Source organism: Bos indicus x Bos taurus, chromosome 22 (assembly GCF_003369695.1).
Source record: "Bos indicus x Bos taurus breed Angus x Brahman F1 hybrid chromosome 22, Bos_hybrid_MaternalHap_v2.0, whole genome shotgun sequence".
In the NCBI taxonomy this organism is placed as follows: Eukaryota; Metazoa; Chordata; class Mammalia; order Artiodactyla; family Bovidae; genus Bos; species Bos indicus x Bos taurus.
In genome coordinates, this window is record NC_040097.1 from 25,568,244 (window position 1) to 25,592,718 (window position 24,475).

The 24,475-nt window shown below is 39.9% G+C and overlaps 1 protein-coding gene across 4 annotated transcripts in view; it reads left to right on the forward strand.

Moving 5' to 3' along the window:
* Window positions 1-11,338: 11,338 nt before the first annotated feature.
* SLC25A26 (solute carrier family 25 member 26) overlaps window positions 11,339-24,475 on the forward strand; it is a 146,860-nt gene continuing 133,723 nt past the window's right edge. For all 4 annotated transcript variants that reach the window (XM_027522467.1, XM_027522469.1, XM_027522468.1 and 1 more), the window contains exons 1-3: window positions 11,339-11,680; window positions 16,898-17,054; window positions 20,355-20,464. In XM_027522467.1, coding sequence (XP_027378268.1) covers window positions 11,648-11,680; window positions 16,898-17,054; window positions 20,355-20,464 — 300 coding nt within the window. In that variant the 5' untranslated portion in view covers window positions 11,339-11,647. The remainder of the gene's footprint in view (window positions 11,681-16,897; window positions 17,055-20,354; window positions 20,465-24,475) is intronic.

Consider the following 24,475-nt stretch of genomic DNA (forward strand, 5'->3'; position numbering starts at 1 on the left):
GATTACATATGCTCCTTTGTCAGGACCACATGCTCTGAATTGACATCCTTTGCTTTCCAACCCTCAGACATAGAGGAGGAATAGTTTTCTGGAGCAAAGGACACCTGAAGATTCACATAGCATTACAGACCCTCTAGAATTGGTCTCCAGAAGTCTTGGCTTCCCCATGAATCTTCCCAATGCACATCAGCTTTGCGACATGCCTGAAGATGCATCTGTTTCTTATGGTCTCCTTCATTCCCTTCCTCCTTTCCTCTCTCCTGTCTGTCCTTCATTCTTCCAACAACTGAACTCCTCCTATGTGTCTGGTGCTGAGTACAGTGGTGAACTTGATAGACGTGGACCTTGTCTTCACGGATTTTATTCTTATTTATATATTACGCTGCATCGGGTCTTAGTTGTCCTGCGCAGGCTTAGTTGCTCCATGGCATGTGAGATCTTAGTTCCCTGACCAGGGATGGAACCCGCATCTCTTGCACTGCAAGGCAGATTCTTAATCTCTGGACTGAGAGAGAAGTCCCCACTCATGTCTTCTATAATCTAATGGTGGAGACATATGAGCATACAAACATAGAATTACAAATTATGATAAGTGCGGGGGAAAAGCTACAGGAGAAATATAGTACGATGAGGGCGATGTGACAGAAGACAACGCGTCAGGAAACCACAGTAAGCTGAGCCGTCAGTAAAGGTCAAGTAAGAAGGAAAGGTGTGGAAGTAGGGGTTGAGTTTGTGCACAAGCCCTGAGGCAGAAGGTGTGGAGAAGATCAACTTCCCCGGGGGATCAAGAGCAGAGAAAGGTGCCTGGCAGGCCACGAGCTTGAAGCAGTAGCTTCAGCTGCTGTTGAGGAATGTCTGTTGAGGAATAAAACCTGCAAGAGGAACTAAAAATTAAGAGTACATGGGACTTGCACCTAAGTGACACAACGCTCTCTTGTGATTATTTGGGGGAACAGAGGCCATTTTGCAATGTCAGTAACATTAGACCTGAGACATGACAAAGCTATTAAGTCACCTTTTAAAAGTGATTTTTTGAGCTCTAATTGGTTCACCTGGGGATGGAAGGAGACGATTATTCAGTGTGTAGCACGAAGCCTAAAGTGTTCATTTAGGACTCATGCTGGTAACCCAGAGTAAAAGGTCATGTCCTTTTGAATGGAGGACTGCTGTTTGTTTGACCTAAGGTAATAAGCAAATGGGCTTCCCAGGTGGCTCAGTGGTAAAGAATCTGCCTATCAATGAAGGAGACGTGAGTTTGATCCCTGGGTTGGGAAGATCCCCTGGAGAAGGAAATGGCAACCCACTTTAGTATTCTTGCCTGGTGGGCTACAGGCCATGGGGTTGTGAAAGAGTCGGTCAAGACTTAGTGAATGAGCATACATACGCGGTTTCACTGTATGTATGCACCACATTTTGTTTATTCATGTGTCAATGAACTTTTGGGGTGGAGAAAAAGCATCTCCAGCCCATGGAGCAGAGACAACATATTTTTCTTTTCATATATAGTTTTATATCCCCTTTTTTCTTTGCACTCTCTTTGCTTCCTTCCCCCTTTCCTCCCTCTCTCCCATCCCTCCCTTCTCTCCTTCCTTGCTAATCCCAACCCCTGTAGAAAGTGAAAGTGGACGTGAAGTCGAGTGGAGTCTGACTCTTTGCAACCCGGTGGACTGTAGGCCACCAGGCTCCTCTGTCCATGGGATTGTCCAGGCAAGAATACTGGACTGGGTTGCCATTTCCTTCTCCAAGGGATCTTCCCAACCCACGGATCGAACCCTGGTCTCCCGCATTGCAGGCAGCCGCTTTATCCTCTGAGCCACCAGGGAAGCTGCAACCCCTGTAGAAGGAGGATAGAATTTGACTGAAGTTTGTTTTCAGTGGGAATCTCAGGGTATAGTACAATGACTACCTTTTACAAAATTATTACTATATAATTTATCTTTTAGAGCGGTTTTAGATTACAGCAAAGCTGAGCAGAGAGTGCTCCATCTGCAGTACTCACTGGGGAGTTCCCATATGCTCCCTGGTTCCTGTCCGCCCACACCCCACGGCTGCCCCCACTATCAACATCCCTCGTGAGAGGCGTGTGTTTGTTACAGCTGATAAGTCTACATTGAAACTTTATTATCATCCAAATCCATACTTTACATTAGGTGAATCACTCAGTAGTGTACATTCTATCAGTTTTGACAAGTCATAATGACATATATCCACCATTATAGCATCACATAGAAGAGTCTCGATTTGCCTTTTTCCAGAATGTTGGAAATCATCCAGTATATATCATCATTGATATATATATCAATCCATTTTCAGATTGACGTCTCTCAAACGGTAGCACGTGTTTAAGGTTCCAGCATGTCTTTTCACAGCTTGATAGCTCATTTTTCTTCAACACTGAATACCATTCTATTATCTGGGTAGACCACAGTTTATTTATCCATTTACTTACTGAATGGCATCTTGGTTACTTCCAAGTTTTGGCAGTTATGAATAAAGCTGCTACAAACATCCATCTGCAGATTTTTGAATGGACATAAGTTTTTGACTGATTTGAAATACACGAAATAAATACCATGGAACACAATTCGCAGATTATATGTTAAGACTACATTTGGATTTGTAAGAAACTGCCAAACTGTCCTTCAAAGTGTCAATGACTTCCTTTTGGGTTTTACTGTTTTCCTTTCAAAAACCAGGAGCCCAGACTTGATTTTAATACCTAAGTCACAGGTGTCGGCAGCATAAATTAACTGAGAAAATTGATAGGGAAATCAGTCATCTACATAAGGCCTGGGATAAGATGGTTCTTTTTTTTTTTTTTCCTTTACTCTTGCATAGTTGTCCAGATGAACTGGAAATGGGGATATGGAATTGGGAGAAGGTCTTTATGATCTTTTCGGTCATTAAGTTTTGATTTATGAAGGCTTAAACCAAGTCGTTTTGCAGAAAGGAGAGGAAGAAGTCCTCTAAAGAATTAGGCAATGGTTTAGGCATCAGGGATAATTAAGAAATTGGACAAGAGGCAGGCTTCTTAGCCTAGCAGATTGTAAGAATCAAGGAACACCATGATAAAAAATGAAGTTGGGAAGATCAGATGTTTAGAAAGAAGAAAGTCTGTTATGGACACCAATGTGGTTAGCACTTGCTGATGGAATTAATTTGAAGACTAATAAAGTTCTTATTTGTGATTAGCCAGAAGATTGTGGTTTAATGGTGGACATTTTTGTTTTAAATTCCTAAAATGGGAAGATTATGGACCTCATTTCTGTATTCCCATTATTTCCTCTACTGCAGAGAGAAAGAAAAAAAAAGCTCAATTTGTCCTTGAATTTCAGTAGTGAGTGGCTGAGAAAAATCACCTGCTGTTGTCATCTGTGTCAGGGATCACACAGGTGACATAATTATCACTTGCCACTTGAACAGAGGAGAGCAATTACAGCAAAGGCACTTCCTTGTTGTATTTCAGTGTGACAGGCTTGCCAAATTGATGGGCAGTAGATGCACAAGGCACAAGGTTTTAGGATAATTTGTGGCTCAGCTGGTAAAGAATCCTCCTGCAATGCGGGAGACCTGGGTTTGATCCCTGGGTTGGGAAGATCCCCCGGAGAAGGGAAAGGCTACCCATTCCCAGTATTCTGGCCTGGAGCATTCCACGGACTGTATAGTCCATAGGGTCACAAAGGGTCGGACACGACTGAACAACTTTTTTTTCCCCACATCCAACGAAGTGGAGATCTTTGTCAGAGAAATGTAAAAATTAGCTGAGCAAATTTCACCCTGATTATTTTAATGTGTGTTTTAGAAACATAGCTAGAGCTTCTTCTTGGGTCAAATACTAAACAAAATCCAATAATGGGAGATAATTGATTCATGCTTGGTGAAATCTAGGCAGGTTTATATAAATTGGCCCATGCAAAAGGCAAAGAAATTAAGCAATATCATGTGAGTGGCTGTTGGCTGGAGGGTCAGAAACAATCAATGATGGTAACAATTTGCAGCAGTAATGTTTATTCATTAGAAATGGCCAGTCACGCCGGAAGAAAATAGAAATCATTTTTAATGTACCCAAAGATAACCAGTCGTCATACAGATTTTTTCTGTGCATTTGTAAATTATATTGATATATTGCCTGGAAGATTGTCCCCATTGATTGTCGCTGCCTTATAGCCTACCCTTGTATAATCCCCTCCCTTTGAGTGTAATTAGATTATAAAAGATTGTGGCTTCTGTCTCGGGTGCTCTCTCTCTGATGGAAGCCAGGGGCTATGTTGAAAGCTCCCATATGTAAAGCCCCCGTGGCAAGAAACTGAGGGAGGCCTCCAGTTGACAGACGTCGAGGAATTGAGCCACTCACTCCAACATTCTTTGCAGGACTGAATCTTGGCAACAACCATATGAGTGAGTTTGGAAGAAGGTCTCCATTTGAGCCGTCAGATGGGGTTGCAGCCCTGGCTGACTGCAGCGTAATGGGAAACTCTGAGGCAGCCTGGCCTAGCTATGCCACTTCCGGATTTTAGACCCACAAAAACTCTTAGGTGGGACATGTTTCTAAGCTGCCAAGTTATTAGGGTAGTTTGTTATTGTAGCAATAGATAATTACTATGTAAATGTTTCAAAAAACTGGATTAGAGTGTCTTCTGTCAGTCAGAGTTCTAGCAGCAAACAGAAGGCACCCAACTGGGATTTTGAAGAGAAACTTGGGCAATGTTGGAAAATCAATAAGGTACAAAGAGGGAGCCAGTGCTTACAACAGTGGGAAGCCATCATGCTCCCTAGACCTGCAGGGGAAAGGGAGCCTGAGAGCGGAAGCTGTTCCATGGGAGGGATCCGGGTGGGCGCAGGGAGGGAGCACAGACGAATTACCCTGACCTCTTTCTCCAGCAATCTTCACATCTGTCCATGACTTTCATTGGCCAAACCATATTGGAAACTAGGGAGCAATTCCTAAGGGTCGGCTCTCTAGGACAGAAAATTAGAGAAGAGAAAATAGAGAGTGGATTTGCTGGGGCATAAAGAGAGAAACCAACATATGCAAGTGCTCTTGTGCAACGTTTCTAAAAAAATATTTTTATTTGTTTACTTATTTATTTGGCTACGTCAGGTCTTAGCTGTGGCACATGAACACCTAGCTGAGGCACGTGGAAATTAGTTAGTTCCCTGATCCCCTGGGATCGAACCTGAGTCCCCTGCATAGGGAGCTCGGAATCTTAGCCACTGGACCACCAGGTAGGTCCCTGTGCAACTGTTTTTATGTTTACCATCCTTCTGTATCATTAAAGATTCTTCTACATCATGGCTTTAAACAGATACATATGGATACTATAACCACATTATCTCAATCATGCAATGATGAACATTTTTGGTTGTAGAAAAATTCTTCTTTTGCTCTGGAAAACTGTGAAATGAGTATCCTTATAGTCATATTTCTATGGATTAAAAAAAATAGTTCCTTAGAGTACAATGGAATAAGTAGAAAAATTGAGGAATAGAAAACATTTTTTAGGGTTTTGATATCTTGCCATATCACTCACCAGAAAAGTTGCTTTGATGCTCCCCTTAGAAAAATCTTGGGGTTCGCTGGTGGCTCAGTGGTAAAAGGATCTTCCTGCAATGCAGGATATGTGGCAGGAGCTGAGGGTTTGATCCCTGTGTCTTGAATATCCCTGGTGAAGGAAATGGCAACCCACTCCAGGATTCTTGCCTGGAGAATCCCATGAACAGAGGAGCCTGGTGGGCTACAGTCTATGGGGTTGCAAAGAGTCAGACACAACTCAGCGACTAAACAAACACACACTCTAGAAAAGTCTTTGCCTATTTGATAAGTTTAAAAAATGTATTGTTTTAATTTTCATTTCAATGTTATTAAGGAATTTAAAATATTTTCACATGTTCATTAGCTACTTATTTTTCTTCCTTTGTGACTTTCTCCATTTCTTTCTATTGATATTGGTGTTTTTCTTTCTTTCTTTTTTAATGTATATTTATTTGGCTGCTCTGGGTCTTAGTTGTGGCATATGGGATCTAGTTCCCTGACCAGAGATCCAACCCAGGCTCCCTGCATTGGGAGCTTGGGGTCTTAGCCATTGGACCACCAGGGAAGTCCCTTTTTAATTTACAGGAGCTATTTAGTATTAAGAATTCATTCTTGTCATATGTGTTGCAAATATTTTTTCCTAGTTAAAAAAACTCATGCATAAACCTGTTTATTTACCTTAAGAATATTAAAATATTTACCTTTTCCTTCTAGTAGTTTAATAGTCAAATTATGTCAAGTGAGAATTTTAAACCCATTTGGAACTGGTTTTGGAGGTAAATTATGAGACAGGGATGAAACATAATTTTCATCTAAAGGGTCATCTAACTGTCTCAAATTGCCAGCATCCGCTGGATCATGGAAAAAGCAAGAGAGTTCCAGAAAAACATATATTTCTGTTTTATTGACTATGACAAAGACTTTGACTGTGTGGATCACAATAAACTGTGGAAAATTCTGAAAGAGATGGGAATACCAGACCACCTGACCTGCCTCTTGAGAAATTTGTATGCAGGTCAGGAAGCAACAGTTAGAACTGGACATGGAACAACAGACTGGTTCCAAATAGGAAAAGGAGTTTATCAAGGCTGTGTATTGTCACCCTGCTTATTTAACTTCTATGCAGAGTACATCATGAGAAACGCTGGGCTGGAAGAAGCACAAGCTGGAATCAAGATTGCCGGGAGAAATATCAATAACCTCAGATATGCAGATGACACCACCCTTATGGCAGAAATTGAAGAGGAACTAAAAAGCTTCTTGATGAAAGTGAAAGAGGACAGTGAAAAAGTGGGCTTAAAGCTCAACATTCAGAAAACGAAGATCATGGCATCCGGTCCCATCACTTCATGGGAAATAGATGGGGAAACAGTGGAAACAGTGTCAGACTTTATATTTTTGGGCTCCAAAATCACTGCAGATGGTGACTGCAGCCATGAAATTAAAAGACGCTTACTCCTTGGAAGGAAAGTTATGACCAACCTAGATAGCATATTCAAAAGCAGAGACATTTCTTTGCCAACAAAGGTTCGTCTAGTCAAGGCTATGGTTTTTCCTGTGGTCATGTATGGATGTGAGAGTTAGACTGTGAAGAAGGCTGAACGCCGAAGAATTGTTGCTTTTGAACTGTGATGTTGGAGAAGACTCTTGAGAGTCCCTTGGACTGCAAGGAGATCCAACCAGTCCATTCTGAAGGAGATCAGCCCCAGGATTTCTTTGGAAGGAATGATGCTAAAGCTGAAACTCCAGTATTTTGGCCACCTGATGCGAAGAGTTGACTCACTGGAAAAGACTCTGCTGCTGGGAGGGATTGGGGGCAGGAGGAGAAGCAGGTGACAGAGGATGAGATGGCTGGATGGCATCACTGACTCGATGGACGTGAGTATGGGTGAACTGTGGGAGTTGGTGATGGACAGGGAGGCCTGGCGTGCTGTGATTCATGGGGTCGCAAAGAGTCGGACACGACTGAGCGACTGAACTGAACTGTCTCAAAGCCATTTATTGAAAGGACAGCCTTGTTTTTTTTTTTTTTTCCTTACTCATATGAAATGAAAACACAAACCCACATGGAAAGCATAACCTTGTTGTTATTACTTAAAAGAAGACTGTCCTTTTTTTTCTTTAAACTTTTAATTTTGTATTGGGGTATACCCCAATCAACAATGTTGTGACAGTTTTAGGTGAACATGGAAGGGACTCAGCCATATATATACATGGATCTATTCTCCCCAAAACTCCCCTCCCATCCAGGCTGCCACATAACGTTGAGCAGAGTTCTACGAGCTAAAGAGGTGTAGGTCCCTGTTGGTTATCCATTTTAAATTTAGCAGTGTGTACATGTCCATCCCAAACCGCATAACTATTCCTTCCCCGCATCCTTCCTCTGGGAAACCTTAAGTTCATTCTCTAAGCCTGTGAGTATCTTTCTGTTTTATAATTTCATTTTTATCATTTCTTTTCAGATTCTACATATAAGGGATGTCATATGAGATTTCTCCTTCTCTTTCTGACTTACTTCACTCAAAAAGAAGACTGTCGTTTAAAACAGAATTTTTACATTTTGTATTTTCTTTGCATATGGGTTAAGATATGTGAATATTTGTATTGAAAATGATTCTATTATTTTATCTTTCAATAAAGATCAGTAACAGGAACTTAGAACTTGGGTCTAGTTCTGGTTAAAGATTATGTCCTTTATTTCCCCTAATGTGGATATAAGTTTTTTTTACTTGGCTGCATCGCTCTTAGTCGTGGCATGTGGAATCTACTTCCTTGACCAGGGATTGAACCTGGGCCCCCTGCATTGGGAGCATGGAATCTTAAGCACTGGACAACCAGGAAAGTCCCCTAATTTGTTTTCTGATATATTGTTTTTGATGTCTTCCTTATTTTTATAAATACTTTCAATATTTCAGAACTTGTTTAAACGTAAACTTGGCTTACAGAGGTAGATTTAATGGAAGAAAACAATATTATTAGTATAATTTCACATGTTTCTGCAAACCAGTAGTTATTGCATTTCCCATTTTTTTTTTTGAAATAGAAGATCTGAGTATATACTCTCCTTGCAATGTGGTGACAATGACAATGCATTGTAATTTTCCATTTAAAAGGCATGCACAACTGGTAATGGATCTTCTGGTAAGCATTTCACAGAACAGGGGCCCCAGGTCATGTTTGTTTTATCTGTATTTCCTAAAGGCTTTCCAGTGGCATCATGAAATACCTGATGGAGCTTTTACCTCTGTACAATAGAATGTAACATTTCTGTCTTGCTCTCTCTTAGGTTACTCACCAGCTGAGGACACTCAAGCAATCCTGGAGAGAGGTCTATGAGGTGAGGGACTGAGACCACCTGCCAAAAGCTGGCACTACTTTGGTAGCCATGGAAAGATGCCGTTTTGGAGGTGGATCCTCCAGTCCTCACCAACTCTTCAGATATAGCCCTAGCCAATACCTTGACTGCAGTCTTATCAGAGAGACCCTGAGTCTGAACTGAGACAGGCTTGTTGCTGAAATTCAGCCTCTGTCCACTGGTGCTGAATTAAATCTCAGAGACAGAGCTTTGGGTGAAATAGTTATTGCTTTGCCAGGCAAAAGGGCAACAGCAGAATAATGCCCTTAAGACTGTGAGTCCCACTCTGGAGTGGGTAGCGAGGAGCCTTATCATGTTTAAGGAATAGGGCGTGATCAGCTTGTGGACATTCTTCTGATTGATTGGTAGTGAGGTAATTAGGAGTCAGTATCTAACCTGTGGTTCTAATTGGTCTGAGGTTACATGTTTGTGCGCAGCACACAGTTAACTTCTTCCACCTGGTGGGGGTTTCAGTATCTGCAAAACAACTCAAAGAACATGACTTAGGATATTATCTATAGTCCTTGAGGAAGAACTAAAGGTCCTTTCTTGACTGTTTAATGGCCAAAGTATTATTATCTTGTCTTGCTTGACCGTTTTCCTTTCTTTCTGCCTTTTGTCACTTCTCTGATTAAATGTATTCTTTGAAAAGTTTTTGTACAGACAGAAGGCAGATGGACGAAACGGGTGGGGGGCTCTATCTTGGGAAGGCCTCGCAGGGTCCTGCTCAGTTACTGGCTGGGACCTGGGACTTGGGACTCTTTGCAGCAGTGCTTGCACCTTTACAAACATCTCATCAAGCAGTAGAGAAATTATAAGGGACTAAAAATAACTGATGCATGCACTAGTTATGCATGCACTGCCAGGGCAAATTATGAACAAGATAAAAAAGACCAAACACCCAACTATCACATCTGAGGAGTTGGGAACAAAAGCAGGGTACTGCACATGGTCTTTGCAGACAGCAACTCCAAGGAGGTGCACAAAGCACCCAAAGCATCCCTCCAGCCCAACCCTGGGATCTGCCCCCACCCTCACTCCAAGGACCAGCTCTCCTCCCCGCTCCCCTCTCCACTGTCTGTGAGGGAGCAAGCAAAGGCACCTGTTACTTGTTTTCACTCCTTTGTGCTACAGCATGAGTCCAAGTAAAGGCTTAACTGAATTTATTGTCTGGCCTCTTTTCAATTTTCAGTAACAAAACTGCTCAGGTAAGCCACGCTCAAATTCCTGGATGTTCAGAATTTGAAACGCTAAAGGTATTCTGCTAATCATTTCTAGATCATTTCCACTGGACGAGAATAAAGACTGTAGCAGTGGTATGAAAGACACAGTGAAGAAAGGCAGATAGAGCCTGCTAAGGCTGTAGCACAGGGTTTGAGGAAAGATGATGAAGGCATATTCAGTCAAATTTCAAGCCTGGGTGGCCTGTGTTCTCTGTAGGTTTGGGCCAGCTTCTGTACCAGTTGCAGAACCGGGATTCTGTAATGGTGCTCACCTTACAAAGCAGCTGTATCAGAGCACCTTATCTGAGATGTTGTTGGTCCTTAATAGAAGAAAACTTAGAAGGTATTTATTTAAAAAATGTAAAGTCACTGTCTGCTCCAAGAAGTTTATATTATGTACTTAAAGTGGTCTTTGAGGTGTGCAACTGGTACCACAGCTAACAAGATGAGCAAATGAATAACTGAACACGTGAATAATATTAAGTGCAAAAACTGTCCGTAAGGAGAAGTAGGGGCTTCCCTGGTGGCTCAGTGGTAAAGAATCTGCCTGCCAACACAGGAGACCCCGGTTCAATCCCTGAATCCGGAGAATCCCCTGGAGGAAGAAATGGCAACCAACTCCATTATTTTTCCCTAGAAATCCCCATGGACAGAGGAGCCTGGCAGACTACATTCCCTAAGGTCGAAAAGGGTCCAATCCAACTTAGAAACTGAACAACAATACGAAGTAGAAGATGCTAATTTTTAACTCAAAGAAGGAATTAAAAAAAAAAAAAAAATCATTTATTTTTAATGGCACATGGCACTTGGTTGCTGCACCTGGGCTTTCTTTAGTTGCGGCCTGTGGGATCAATAGTTGTGGCTCACAGGCTTAGTTGCCCTGATGGCACGTGGGATCTTAGTTCCCTGACCAGGGATAGAACCCGTGTCTCCTAAATTGGCAAGCTGATTTTTAACTACTGGACCACCAGGGAAATCCCAAGAAGGAAACTTTTGAAGTGCTTTTCTATAGTTAATAATTTTCTAATGATGAGTCTGTTTTATGGAAACGTCAGACAAAATTTCTACAGATGAAGCCAAACGATAAAGCAAAAAGAAATAACATTGGAAGCCACAGGCCTCCCCAGAAACTAGTCCGGCAGCTCCATGGCCACGCCTTCCACTTATAGCCACGCCTCCTTTAGGTTAACGCTCGGGCTTCACCCTACGCTCACGGGGGTGGGGCTTGCTGCGCCAGGTTCTCAATCTAGGCTCATTTGCTCGCGAGAGTTCCTCCATCCAGCCTACTGAGAAGCCGTCGGACTTGGAGGCAGAGAAGAGTCGCGAGACTTGACTAGATCACCCTTTCCAGACTCCGCCCCTCCATCCCGGCATTCCTGGCGCAGCTTCCCCGTTTGCACGTGTAATTGTTGTGGTTCAACCTCACATGGCCGCGGAAGTGCCGGCGGCTTCCAAGATGGCGGCGCCCAGTGTCAGGCGTCCGTGACTCGCCTCTGGTCAGCCTTGAATTATAACCCTGATCAAGTCCATGGGGCCATGGACCGGCCTGGGTTCACAGCCTCGCTGGTGGTGAGTACAGGACTTTAGGAGTGCCGGAGTTCTGCACCGGAACCCCGGTGTCTTCTCTTAGCACCTCCTTCCGGTTTTGCGCGGTGAATCGTCCCTGGGTCACCTGTCACCAGGTCTGGGAGGAAGCGCAGAGCTTCTGGGCCGCGGCGGGGCTTGTGTCAAGTCCCTAAGTTTGCTACCTGTATGCCAGAGAGGGACAGGAGTGGGTTAGCGGTGGGATACTTGACTCGTCCTCCGCACCGCGGTTTATCTAAAGGAAAAAGAAAAGCTTTAATTATATACTGTAACCATAGTTGGGAGAACTTGGCAGTTAATGAAATATTCACAAGGACTCTCAAGTCGCCTCCAGACCTGTTGGCCAAGACTGTAGTTTCGTTTTACTGTATCTTTTTTATTTTCGGAAAATGATGTATCCGTTCATTCAGTACATAATTAATCGGCTATTCTGCGTCTGAATATTTTTCTAGGATTTAGGTATGTACTGATGAGCCCAAATAGCCGCGCTGTGCAGCCAGTGGTGTATAATAGGAAAGAAGAATCAACGTGTTTTAAAAAAACAACCCCCCCCCCAAAAGTCCTTCAATAAATATTTTGAAAACAGGTCCAGTAGGGGTTACTATTTACAGTGGTGAACCAGACAGATTGTCTGTTTTTTCATTGTGGGAGAGTGGGCAGAGGCAGAAAACAGACAAATATCTTTACGAAAGCTTTCTTGAGAAATGGAGACTCAGAGGGCTTTCTTCATTCAATTATCAAATATTTTCTGCAGGTGTGGGAGATAACATGGTGAACAAGATAGACCTGGTCTGGTGGTGGAGGCTGAAGAGGGAAATGATTGTTAGTCTGAATGACGTGAGGGTTACTTTCAGCGTGCTATGGAGAGATGTGGAAGGGGGATCTTACTCAGACGTGTGGAACGTTGGTTTTAAATCCAGATTTGTGGAGATCTGTGGAAGCTAGGTTTTAGAGATGCAGAGAGAGGCATTACCACTCTTGAAGGCGTTTCCCTGTACAGCTGGTGAGATAGCAGTAGTACTTGTGAGAGCATTGCTCTGTGGGGAAGTAGGGTAAGCTTTTTAGGTACAGCATCTGGTTTAATTCTGACAAACAATTGAAGTCTTATCCTAGTTCTCCCAGTGAGGGAACTGAGGAGTGGTATGTTAGATTATTTGTCCGAAGTCACACAAGTGGGATACATTTCATGTGTATTAGTGTCTGAGCTCAGATTCCAGGCAGTGTAACATGGGATTTCGTGCTCCTTATTGCTCTTTAAGACTGTCTCTTAAGTCAACAACATTAGCAGTTGCTGAAAGCAGGTGTCAGTTAAGGAAAGAAACATGGTTTTAAAATTTGTTTAGGATTTATTAAATAATGGTACATATGCATACTTTTAAAAGTGTAGTTAAAGAGAGTAGAATTAGGATGGATTGGTAGAAGTTTCAAGGAAAGTTTTCCTCCAGCTGAATTCATTTCATGTGCAGTTTCTCTGCCATATATTCTGCCTACTGGTACTGTGATTGCCCTTGGAGATTTGATGGCAAACAAACCAAAGCATTAACCATAAGGTGCTGTGAAAGAAATGAATTGAGGTATTACTGAGAGAGAATCATCTTGGAGAACTAAGATCCTGCATGCTGCATGGCCTCAAAAAATAAAACTCAATGACAATGACCACCCCCCCCCCCAACATGGTTAGTAACCTTTTGTTATAGTCATTAATTCATGTATTCTTCTAATAGTTATTAAGTGCCTACTATGGCCTACTGTGTACTGGTGCTGGGAACATATTGGTGAAAAAAACAGGTATGGATCTTACAGTCTTGTGGGACACACACAAACTTTGAAGAAATGGTCAGATGCTCAACTATAAAATTAAAATTCCAATCAGTGTAGAACAAGAGGGTCTAAACGCAGACTTGGGGGATTAGAGAGCATCATATACACAGTCCTGGAAACGGGCGAGATCAGATGACTCAGGAAAAAGGTCAAGGTGGCCAGAAGGTACCTAGCAAAGCGTTAATGATGAAGTTGGGGGTGGAGAAGTGGCGGGGGGTTGAGGGGCGAACTTCTAGAGGCTTTCAGGTTGTACTGTGATTCTGTTTTTCATCCTAAGGGCTTTTGGAAACTTTAAAGAGCGCGGAAATCTGTTTTACAAAGACAAAGCTGCCATTAGTGTAGAGGTCAAGAAGCGCTGTAGGGAGAGTGGGTGGAGGATGCGGAAGAAGGCAGATCTCATGGGAAGCCACAGCTTTGCGTTGAGGAGGTTAAAGTCACTGGTGGCCACTTCACCTGTGGAGAAAACAGAGAATGTCGGGGAGGGATGTTCTCTGGAGAAGCCATGTTAATGTTTTTCGTGTTCTTAGTTGTGGTCTAGGCTGGGGGCCTGTGATCATTTTGCTTAGTTAAATTAGGCAGGTGGTTTGGTTTTTGTCCTGTAGTTGAGTAGCTGTGATTTTGTTTTTCCTGTTTTTGCCAGCTTTCTTTGGAGAAATAAAGGTTTCATAGCATGTAATCTTAACGTTCTTCAACTCCCAGAGGAATTTCAAAGCACTGATTAGATTCTTGCTGTCTGTAACACTTTTAAGGTTGTGGCATATATGTTATCTATTGTATATGGTTTCATGATCTCAATAAATTGTTATGGTGAGGTAAAGCTTGCTGGTTATCTGTGTTACGTTCTTTTTGGGTTTTGTCTAGTACTTAGGATTTTCTCTGTAATCTACCGTAAATGTTGAAACGAATCCTTTGGTAACCTTTTTGATACGTGATCATAAATAAAACAATTTCTCAGGCTGAAGAAAAAAAATAAATTGGTAGTGTTCCTTAAGATTTAATTGCTGCTGACTTGATGTAAAATTATAAGCATTTCTTAAGGTTTAAGGTTTTAAAAAAAATCTTAAACATGTTGTTGTGGGTCTACATTTATATGTATTCTTATTCCTGTTAGCTGTATTTTTTCCAGTCTCATGAATTTACATGATACTTGAGTTATAGAAGTTTGAAATTCATAGAAGTTAGTAGCTCTTGATTCATGATTTGCTAGATAAGTAGATTGAATCTGATCGTTTACTCTCAGTATACAAGAATTCTGATGAAAGAATGGCTGGAGAATCAATGCATGCAAAGTAGCCAAATTGATTAAAAAGTAATTAACTTACTGATTAAAATTTAGCAGTAGATAGTAAGCATCTTTGTGAACCCCTTCCTAAGATTAAAGAGAAAATTAGAATGAAGTGCAGCATATTTTTAAAGAAATCAGTCATATCAGACATTCTCACAAGAATTTTAGTTTTCCTTGTGTTTTGAGAAAATGAAGAGTCAGGCAAAATATTTTATCACATACTGAATTTATAAAATCCTTAAAGAATAAGTGAGAAGAGTGTTGAAAAAGTTGGCTTTTAATTTTTATTTTTTTAACTTTCCTAATTGTGACCTTTGCCTTGTGGCTTAGATGATTTCCACATTGTCTTTTTTTTATTCCTACTCCCACTTGATACTCTACTGGCACATCTCTGTGTTCTTTTCATGACAACTTGTTAGGTCATTTGCAGAGTGACCTGCATGGTTCTGTCATGCCTTTCAAGGTAGTGTACACTAATTTTTAATAATTGACCTATGCTAGCTCATTGAAAAACGGAGATTATTTCGTTTCTCATCCGAGTAATTTCATTTTTCCAGTGAACTCTTGCAGTGGTTTTATCATGCATGCCAAGTAGAGCAGAAAGTGTTTGCTAGGTACTAACCCTTATACCACCTGAGCACTTTGTAATCCCAAAGGATGGAAACAACAGATGATTTTGAACTCTGCCTGTATGTTTGAATAGTATTGATTCCTCTTTTTGTGTGTCATGGAATATATAGTTTTTAATGTCTACTTTTACTTTTTGAATAGGTAATATATTCACATAGTTCAAAGTCTAAAAGATAGGAAAGTTAGCAATTCAGTTTAAAAATTACTGAGTAGGAACCATATTGCCGCTTTATAATTCTTCCATTTACTTGCTATAAAGTGGTGTTGATTCATGTCTGTAAATGGGTACCTTCAGACCTTGTGTATTGACCTTTCTCTTCTGCTGTCTCTGAGTTTCTGTTTCTCGGAGTTTCTTTTTGCTTTGACTAAGCTGTAACCAGTTTTTAAAATGTTCTCCTCTGCCAATGCTTTACTGTAATCACAAGGGGCAGGCTTGGTTTTCAGTCAGATTTTAAAGTGCACGTTCCCTAAAGCAACGTGGTGTCTCTTGGGAGATGATGCGTTTGGGTCAGGTTTAATGCCCTCCAGGAATTTAGCTCTATTTTTTCATTTATTCCCTTAAATTAAAATTTATCAAGGAATTTTCCAATATACAAAAAGTAGAGAAAATATCAAGAATCCTCAGATATGTGATTCTTAAAATGTGGATCTAGATTCAAAGGCAACATTACCAATTTAGAATGGAAATTTCAAAACAATTTATTTCTTAAAATGCAGATCCACTACTCAGTTAAAAAGGCCAAAAATAAAACATTTGGTATAATTTGGAAAGAATACTGAGATAAATTGTCAAATGTAAAAAACACAGTGCTGCAACCACCTTTTACTTAAAAATTAAAATAAAATACATATTCATATTTTAAAAAATTTGCCATTTACTTGTTTATTTTTAATTTGTGTATTTTTTTGGCTGCACAGCATGTGGTATCTTAGTTCCCCCCCCAGGGGTGGAACTTGTGCCCCCTGCAGTGGAAGCACCCAGTCCTGACCACTAGATGTCCAGGGAGGTTCCTCAGATTCATATTTGCTCGTGTGTGTTACCTGAAGTAACTTAGGACGTATACAATAAGAAACCAGTAAGAGTGATTCCCTCAGTTTTTCAGGATAAGGAAGGAGACTTTGAACTCTCTACTTTTCTGAGGTTTGTTTGTTTCACTTTTTTGAATCCTATGAAATCATTAATTTAAAATTAATTTTAAAATTGTTAAAGAAATCATTAAACATTTGTTTAAAACTGAATATATAATATAAAATTCACAGTTGGAAACGATAGCACAATAATGGTTATTTTCCAGGACAAATCTGCAAATTCAGGTAGGAGGTCTTTTGACTATACCAAAGTAGTCTGGTGAAGTTTAAAACCATGTTTGAAAGAAATATGCTTTAAAAACTACCTTCTTATCCCCATCTGTCAAATGGAAGCTTATTATTTTTTTGTAACTTTCCTTTTTTTTTTTTTTTTTAAGGCTGGCGGAGTAGCAGGTGTCTCTGTTGACTTGATTTTATTTCCTCTGGATACCATTAAAACCAGGCTACAGAGCCCCCAAGGATTTTATAAGGCCGGTGGTTTTTATGGAGTATACGCTGGAGTTCCTTCTACTGCTATTGGATCCTTTCCTAATGGTAACAATTATATTGATACTTTCATTGCTTTATATAAAGCCAAGCTAATGGGATTTATTTTCAGAATAATATGTGGTCCAACCCTAGATAGAATTCCTTATGTTTAATATAGTTGATACTTGGAATTTGTTTTCTATTCATTAATCCATTATTTTTGACTCAACTAGTGCTATAGATGCCATCCTAAACAACAACAAAAAAACAAAACCACGAGCAGTCTTTTGAAAGTGGTTTTCATGGTAGAACTCCTAGTTAGACTCCTCTGGCGTTGACTGTGATGCCTTAGAGCAGTTGTTCTCAACCTTGCCTGAATGTTGAAATCTCTTGGGGAGTTTTACAAAATACTGATGCCTGTGTCTCTCTGACAAGTTTAACTGGTCTTGGCTTTGCCTGGGTATCAGGAGTGTTAGCAGCTTCCCAGGTGATTCAGATGTGAAGCTAAGCTCAGCAACCTCTGCCTTGGGGAGTCTCGTGGAGGGGGTGAACCTGTTTTATTTAATCCACCTGTTGGTATACTCTTTTTTATTCAGATACTTATTTTGATAATTGTTTACTGATGCTTTGATTGGCACTCAAACTGAGCAAACAGAAAACCACTGCCACCAAACACTCACAAAACCACTGCTCCGTTAAAAATAAAAATTTTTTTTTGATTTATTTTTAATTGAAAGATAATTGCTTTACAATATTGTGTTGATTTCTACCAAACATGACAGAAGATTCTTCAATTCTAAGGCTTGATTTCTTTTTCGCAGTGTATTTCATTAGAAATTCTTTCTTGTTAACCTGACATTGAAATGTCCATCTGTAAAAAGCACAGTATTCACATAAAGATTTGTAGTGCAAATCTTTTTGGTCCTTTAGTTTATCCCTTCTTCCCTTTCCCCGAGCCATCCTTAGAACAGCCAACTGTTTTGAGGTTATCCTTGAATTCTTTTCCGTGGAGAAGGGAAAGGCTACCCACTCCAGTAGTCTGCCCTGACGAATTCCATGGACTATATAGTCCATGGAGTTGCAAAGAGTTGGACATGACTGAGCGACTTTCACTCACTTTGAATTCTTTTATGCCTAAATTTTCAGTAATCCATTATAGCAAGTCACCATTTAGCACGCACTCCATGCCAAATATACTGTTAGTGGGAGATGGGCCTTGGTTCCTATATTTGCCTGTGTTTCAGTCACCTGATCACCTAATGAGTTTTTTTTTTTTTTTTAAAGAAAGTACTGCTGCCTGTGACCCACTCTCAGAGGTATGAAATTTAGTTGGTCTGAGGTGTGGCCTGGGCTTTGGATTTTTTAAAAAATATATATCCCCTGGTAATTTTAATATGCAGACAAGTTTGGGAACCTCTGAACTAGGAAATTGCAAAGAAATATCAATATGTTACTAAGTCCCTATATTTTGGGTACTCCTCCTTACCTTGTCTCCTTCACTGTTGTAAATAATTTTTCTCTCTTGCATATTGTGTAGGGATTGTTGATAGATGAAGTATTAGTGATGGTCTTCAGGGTACATGGGCCTCCCTTAAGCTCACAGGACTGGTTTTGATACTTGAGAGCAGGAGTTTATATAGAGAACGTGGTTTTGAATTTTTGTATGTTTCAGAAAGTGGATGTTCTTGGACTGCTTTACTTTGCCCTCCACAGAACATCATTGAATAGGAGAGGCTGGGTAAAATAGTCAGAGTGCCACCATTCCAGAAATGGCTGTTTTTCTGCAAATTTTTAGTGAATTGAAACCCTTTATGAGGCACTTTAAACATTTTTTGCTATTGGTTCAAGTTCTCTTCAGAACACAATACATCATTTTAACATACAGAGGTTGTAGGTTTTTTTGAGGACGTATTGTGCAGCGGGTGGAAGGGGCTGAGGGCTGCGAGAGAAGAACTGTAGGCAAGATCCATACGTAGTACATGTTTAGAAGGGAATGCAGAAGGAATGTAGAGGAACCACAGTTTTTTTTGCTTTGTTTTCACTCGGCGGGGATGGAGGTGGGTGGTGCAATGTCCAGGAGGTGGAACTTAGAGCTGAATTCAATTGGTGATATTCTAGCCCAGTGGTCCCCAACCTTTTTGGCACCAGGGACTGGTTTTGTGGAAGACCAATTTTACCACAGACAGGGGTGTCTGTGTGGGGGGTGGTTTTGGGATGACTCAAACATATTCCATTTATTGTGCACTTTATTTCTCATAGTATTACATCATCTCCACCTCAGATCATCAGGTGTTAGATCCCGGAGACTGGGCACCCCTGTTCCAGCCCATTTAGCGAGTGGGCCAAAACAGGATCAGCCTAAGTAAGAATTGCAGGTGGGAATTAGGTCCTGCGTTAACTAAATACAGCTGCCTGCTTGGGCCTTACTCATCCAGGTACAGCGTGCCACCTCTTCTGGCCTGCTGTTTGTTAGCTGCTGAGCAGTGTTTGTTACAAGCTTACTGACTTAGGGTAGAGAACTGCTTTTCACTCTCAAGCTCTTTTCCTGAGTATTTCAGACTTTGCTGTGACATGTTCAAATGACCTTTGAAAGATGATTTTGCCAGGTATTTATGTTTCATGCCAAATCTTTTATGTAACTGATAAACATCTTTGATTAACAGTGCATGGCAAGTCTAAAAGTGTTTTTGTGCTGCTAAGGTTAGTTCATATGATGGGGTAGCTTTTTAGAGATTTTGATTTTCAGTTTTAGTTAAATAGTTGATTGTTTTCTTGAAGTAAAGGTGAATTGAGGTAGTACAAAGTAGCCATGGTTATTTTGAGTATCCAGCAATAAAGCATAAGGAATAGGTGTTTTATTGAGATACATGTTTGCAGTTTTAACCTATCTGTAAATTAGTGTAGTTGATTATTTTATGATCATATGTAAAGATATTTTGTGTCACAGATATTCATATCCTTTTCTAAAACTGTTATTAAAAAGTGTTAAGTGACTTGTCAGTACAAATTGGTAAATGCCAGGTTAGCTGTTAGGGTTCCTCATGGCAGCAGGGTCATGTCTTCTGCATTTTTGTAAGTCCAAGGTCAAGCGTGTAACATGGGCTCAGTGAAATCCGTAAGGGTGATGGGATGGCAGGGGAAGAGTACATATTATTATATCGTTATTATTTTTACTTATGTTTGAAATATTTAAAAATATAAACAACATATTTATAAATATTTATATTTATTTATATTATTCATATTTAATATTTATTATCTTCATTGTCTCATAAGTTACTGTGTTGTAATTTTTTTTGAGAAACATATTCACAGTTTGCACAGATATTTAAGCTTTGTGAGAGACTGGTTTGTTTTAAATTTCAGCTGCTGCCTTTTTTGTCACCTATGAATATGTGAAATGGATTTTGCACACTGATTCTTCTTCATATTTGATGCCTGTGACACATATGTTGGCTGCCTCGGTTGGAGAAGTGGTAAGTAATAAATTATGTGTATAACATACTTCAGAAATGCAAAGCATGAATTATCTTCAGTATGTATATTACTTCATTTCATTTTCAAAAGACACTTCTTTTTTAAATTATGAAAGTCTTAAATCCCAATAAATGTAAATGAATTAAACATGATAGCTGAAAGATAGTCTAGATAGTATGAAAGAAGAATCCAGATATGTGTTATTTACAAGAGACATGCCTCAAACCTAATTATACAGAAAGAATAAAATTAAAGAAATAGAAGAAAATATCCATGTAAATTGTGGCTTTTTGTTGTCAGCATAATTGAGCAAGAACTGTTTCCTAGAACTCCCTTTCCAGGAGGGTTCCATGTTAGCTTGGCTACAAGAGAAATCTGCACAACATTTTGAAGGCGAAAGTGACGCAGCATTTGTGTTCATGCTCAGAAGGTTGGTGTGGGGTCAGACACAGTTGCAGTTCATACACCTCATCAATGATCTTTTGGCTTCAGGAAGCAAGCCAGGCCTCCAGCTGCTCCACCTCCCACAGGATCATCTTCTTTAGCTTCTCTACGTTTTGAGTCAGATGTGCGGGCTCTGGTGAAGGATGCTGCTTGGTCCTGCAGGACACCCACAGCATTGAGATGGGTGGTGGAAAATGTGAAATGCAGTTTGTCCTTGCTTGTCTCCATTTCACACCCATCTCTCCTTCCTGATTGCCTGTCTTCTAAATTTCTGTGCCAACTCTCCATGCAGAGGCAACAGTTCTATATGAACTGCCTAGTTAGCTCCCACAATTACTGTTCGTATCCCTGTGATAACTCCTTATTCTTACCTTTCTTAGTGATTCTGCTCCTCTGGTCGGCCCTCACTGATTCAGAAAGGCTACTTGGGAGTGGATAGTAATGTTAATATTAGCCCCCTTCCCCAGAAAAAGACTTAAATGAAAAAGAAACTGTTGTATACTGATACAAGGAACAATTCTCTTGGGAAATGTAATAAACCTGAACTTGGGCTAAATAGCATAGTCTCAAAATATAAAGCAAAAAATTGCCAGAATTATAATGAAAAATCAGTACAATAATTATCTTCATTGGTGATGGTCACATCTACTTTATAAAAGTCCTAGGACCAGGCAGGCATAACTTGTTAAGACCATAGAAGATTTGAACACAGTGACAGGAATGGTCTAATGGATGTGTAAGGAGTTCTGCACCTAATTGCTAAAGATTATTTTTTTAAGTGTACTTGGAAGCTTTAATAAACATCTCTCCTTGAAGAGAATGTTGAAAGAAGTTAGCTCAAAAGACATTAAATTCACAGAAGTGTTTTATATAAAACTTACTTTTGATATTGGTTTACAAATAATTTTGTAGAACGCAAGCCAACTCTGGATTTAAAGTTGTATTAATAATTTACTGAATTTATAAATGTGATAGGACTAACAATATGTTAATTTTTGGAGTAGAGTTAGAAACACCTTTAGGAAGCTAACGAAACCTGTGGTTGTCTCTCCAGTAAGTTGCACTTGTGCACAGTTTGTGTACAGTTTCTGGGGATTTTCGTTCCCCCCACTCTTACCCAAAGTAAAGACTCCAGGACTTGAGTTCTGCCTGAAAATTAGTCTGCCATTTAAAAGCAATTTATATTTAATTAAATAAATCTTTTAACTTATTATCCCTGGCTTACGTTTTTGTGCTCATGTTCTGACATTAGAACCCATTTTATGCAGTTATTTTCACGTATATATACTAAAGAACAGCAAACAGTGTGAGAGAGTTGGATTGTCTCTCAGCTTGTAAAAATTCTGTCCTTCTGACTTCTGTTGCCGCTGTTTTAGAATTGCCTGTTACTTTGATTTAGTTTAAATATATTCTTGTAAACTCAACACTTGGCTTATATTTTGTAGTATGTTCTGAGAGCAAGCATTAAAAAGAACTTGGCTTCTTTTTTTTTCATTTCACATAGGACCATTGTGCTTGAAACTTGATTTGCCATGTTGGAGGGTAGACTTTCGGGTTATAAAAATTCTCTTAGACTTACCAAAATTATATAAAGCGTTAAAATCAAATCGGGCAAAGGAGAGCTGTTAGGTTAGTCAGATTAATGGTATAATATTTGATCTGTAGAAAATATTGTATTCTAATATGTTAGTATCTGTAAATGTTTTTTTTTTTTTAAACTGGAACCTTTTAAATGTAATATTCTATGTGTGAACTGTTGGGCAAAAGAGATGAATTGAGTAGGCTTCAGAGTTAGAAAATAAGTGTCTGTAAGACTGGAAATAAATAATTCTAGGATAGTTTTCTCTGTATTGTGTCTCATAGTGTTTGCATGGTCCTTAAGGTAGTAAAGCCTTGTGTCAGATGCCTTTTTATAGCCTCTGTGGTGCCAGGAGAACCTTAAGATGAGAACTGATCAGCAGCAGGTATATAGACTGAGGATTTCACTGGTGAAACATGGCTTGATGTTGACTTTGATTTTAAATTCAGTTTAGTATGGTAAAAAGTTTATTCCATTTATGGAGTTTGTGAAGTGTTTTTCTTGTGCGCCTGTGATCTTTCGACTTTCTTGATAAACTCCTAAAGGTGGTCAGTGTCAATGTTCCCAGCACGTGTGCCTGCTGCCTTTCTGTTTTAGTCATTTGCTTCTGTTTCATAGAGCATCGACTTTCGGTTTCAGATTCAGCCAAGTGTGGTCGCTGCAGGAGAAGGAACCAGATGCATTTAGGAGAAACAAATAGGTGAAATAAAAAAGAACAGAATATAAAAAACACGTATAGCTGTCAGTGGTCAGAAAGGTGTAAAGAGACCTAGAGAAAATCAGATACAGTTTAGTGCAGTCCTTGTTCTGTAATGCATTTGTGCTGATATAAGATAGTTACGGTTGCAAACGGATGCCTTACAAACAATACTGTATATTTGTTGGCATTAAGTGTGTCCAGTTACTTTGTTGTAGTGATGATAAGTGTGTGAAACTTAGAAACAAGCGAGCACTGCTGTGGTAACCATTCCCTATAGTAGCAGGTTGATTAAAAGTTAATGACAAATCAATAAAACTATAATTACAACCTTCTACCTTATGTTTGTAATTTGGAATACAGTAAAATTGATCAAATAAGATTTAATATGTAACAACAGCAAGAAGAGTCCCATTTGTGCCATTTTTATTAGGAGGTTTGCTGTACCAAATCTCTAAATCCCTGTCTCAATTATTTTATGGCTCAGTTTTCATCAGACACAGAAAAAGCCCTGTAAGAAGTAAATAGAATCTGTAATTAGACCAGAAGGCTTGGGGTGGGTTTACTTTAGTATAACAGATGCTATGACATTGCAGTGGTAATGATTTTTTTTTAACTTTAGAATTTGACTTTTCTTGGGTCTTATTGTACTTATGGCCTTAGTCAATATTGTTTTCAGAAATGAAAGAACATTAAAGTTTCTTGGCTGTTGAAAGCAGCCCCTGTGCTTTAACGTGCTCACGGGTGATGTGTGTGGATGGGGTAGATTTTTCTTTTCAGTCCCGTTCCAGCTTGGGATTGAGAAAGCTAGGAACACAGTGATACCATGTTTTCTTTTTCCTTTTTTTTTTTCTGGCCACAATAGGTGGCATGTGGGATCTTAGTTCCCTGACCACGGATTGATCCTGGGTCCCCTGCAGTGAAAGCATAGAGTCCTAACTATTGGACTGCCAGGCAATGCCCAGTGATACCGTTTTCTGAAGTACTTCTAACAGTACTTCTCCACATAGTAATATGGCCCAGGGAGCACTGACTTTAGAATCAGTTGCCTGGGCATCAGTTTACAAATGAAGTTTTTGGGAAGTGACGCTGTGGGTCCTGCATTTTCAGCACGATTCCTAGATGGTTGTGGAGTTCAGTGATATTTAAGCACGACTGATGAAGGACTATCAAAAATTTAAATATATAACCCAGTCGTAAATATTTTTACTGAGTTGACGTGGCAGTCATGTGTCTAAGAATACTCAGCAGGTATGGAGCACACTGATCAAAAGCGTGATTCCTTTTGTC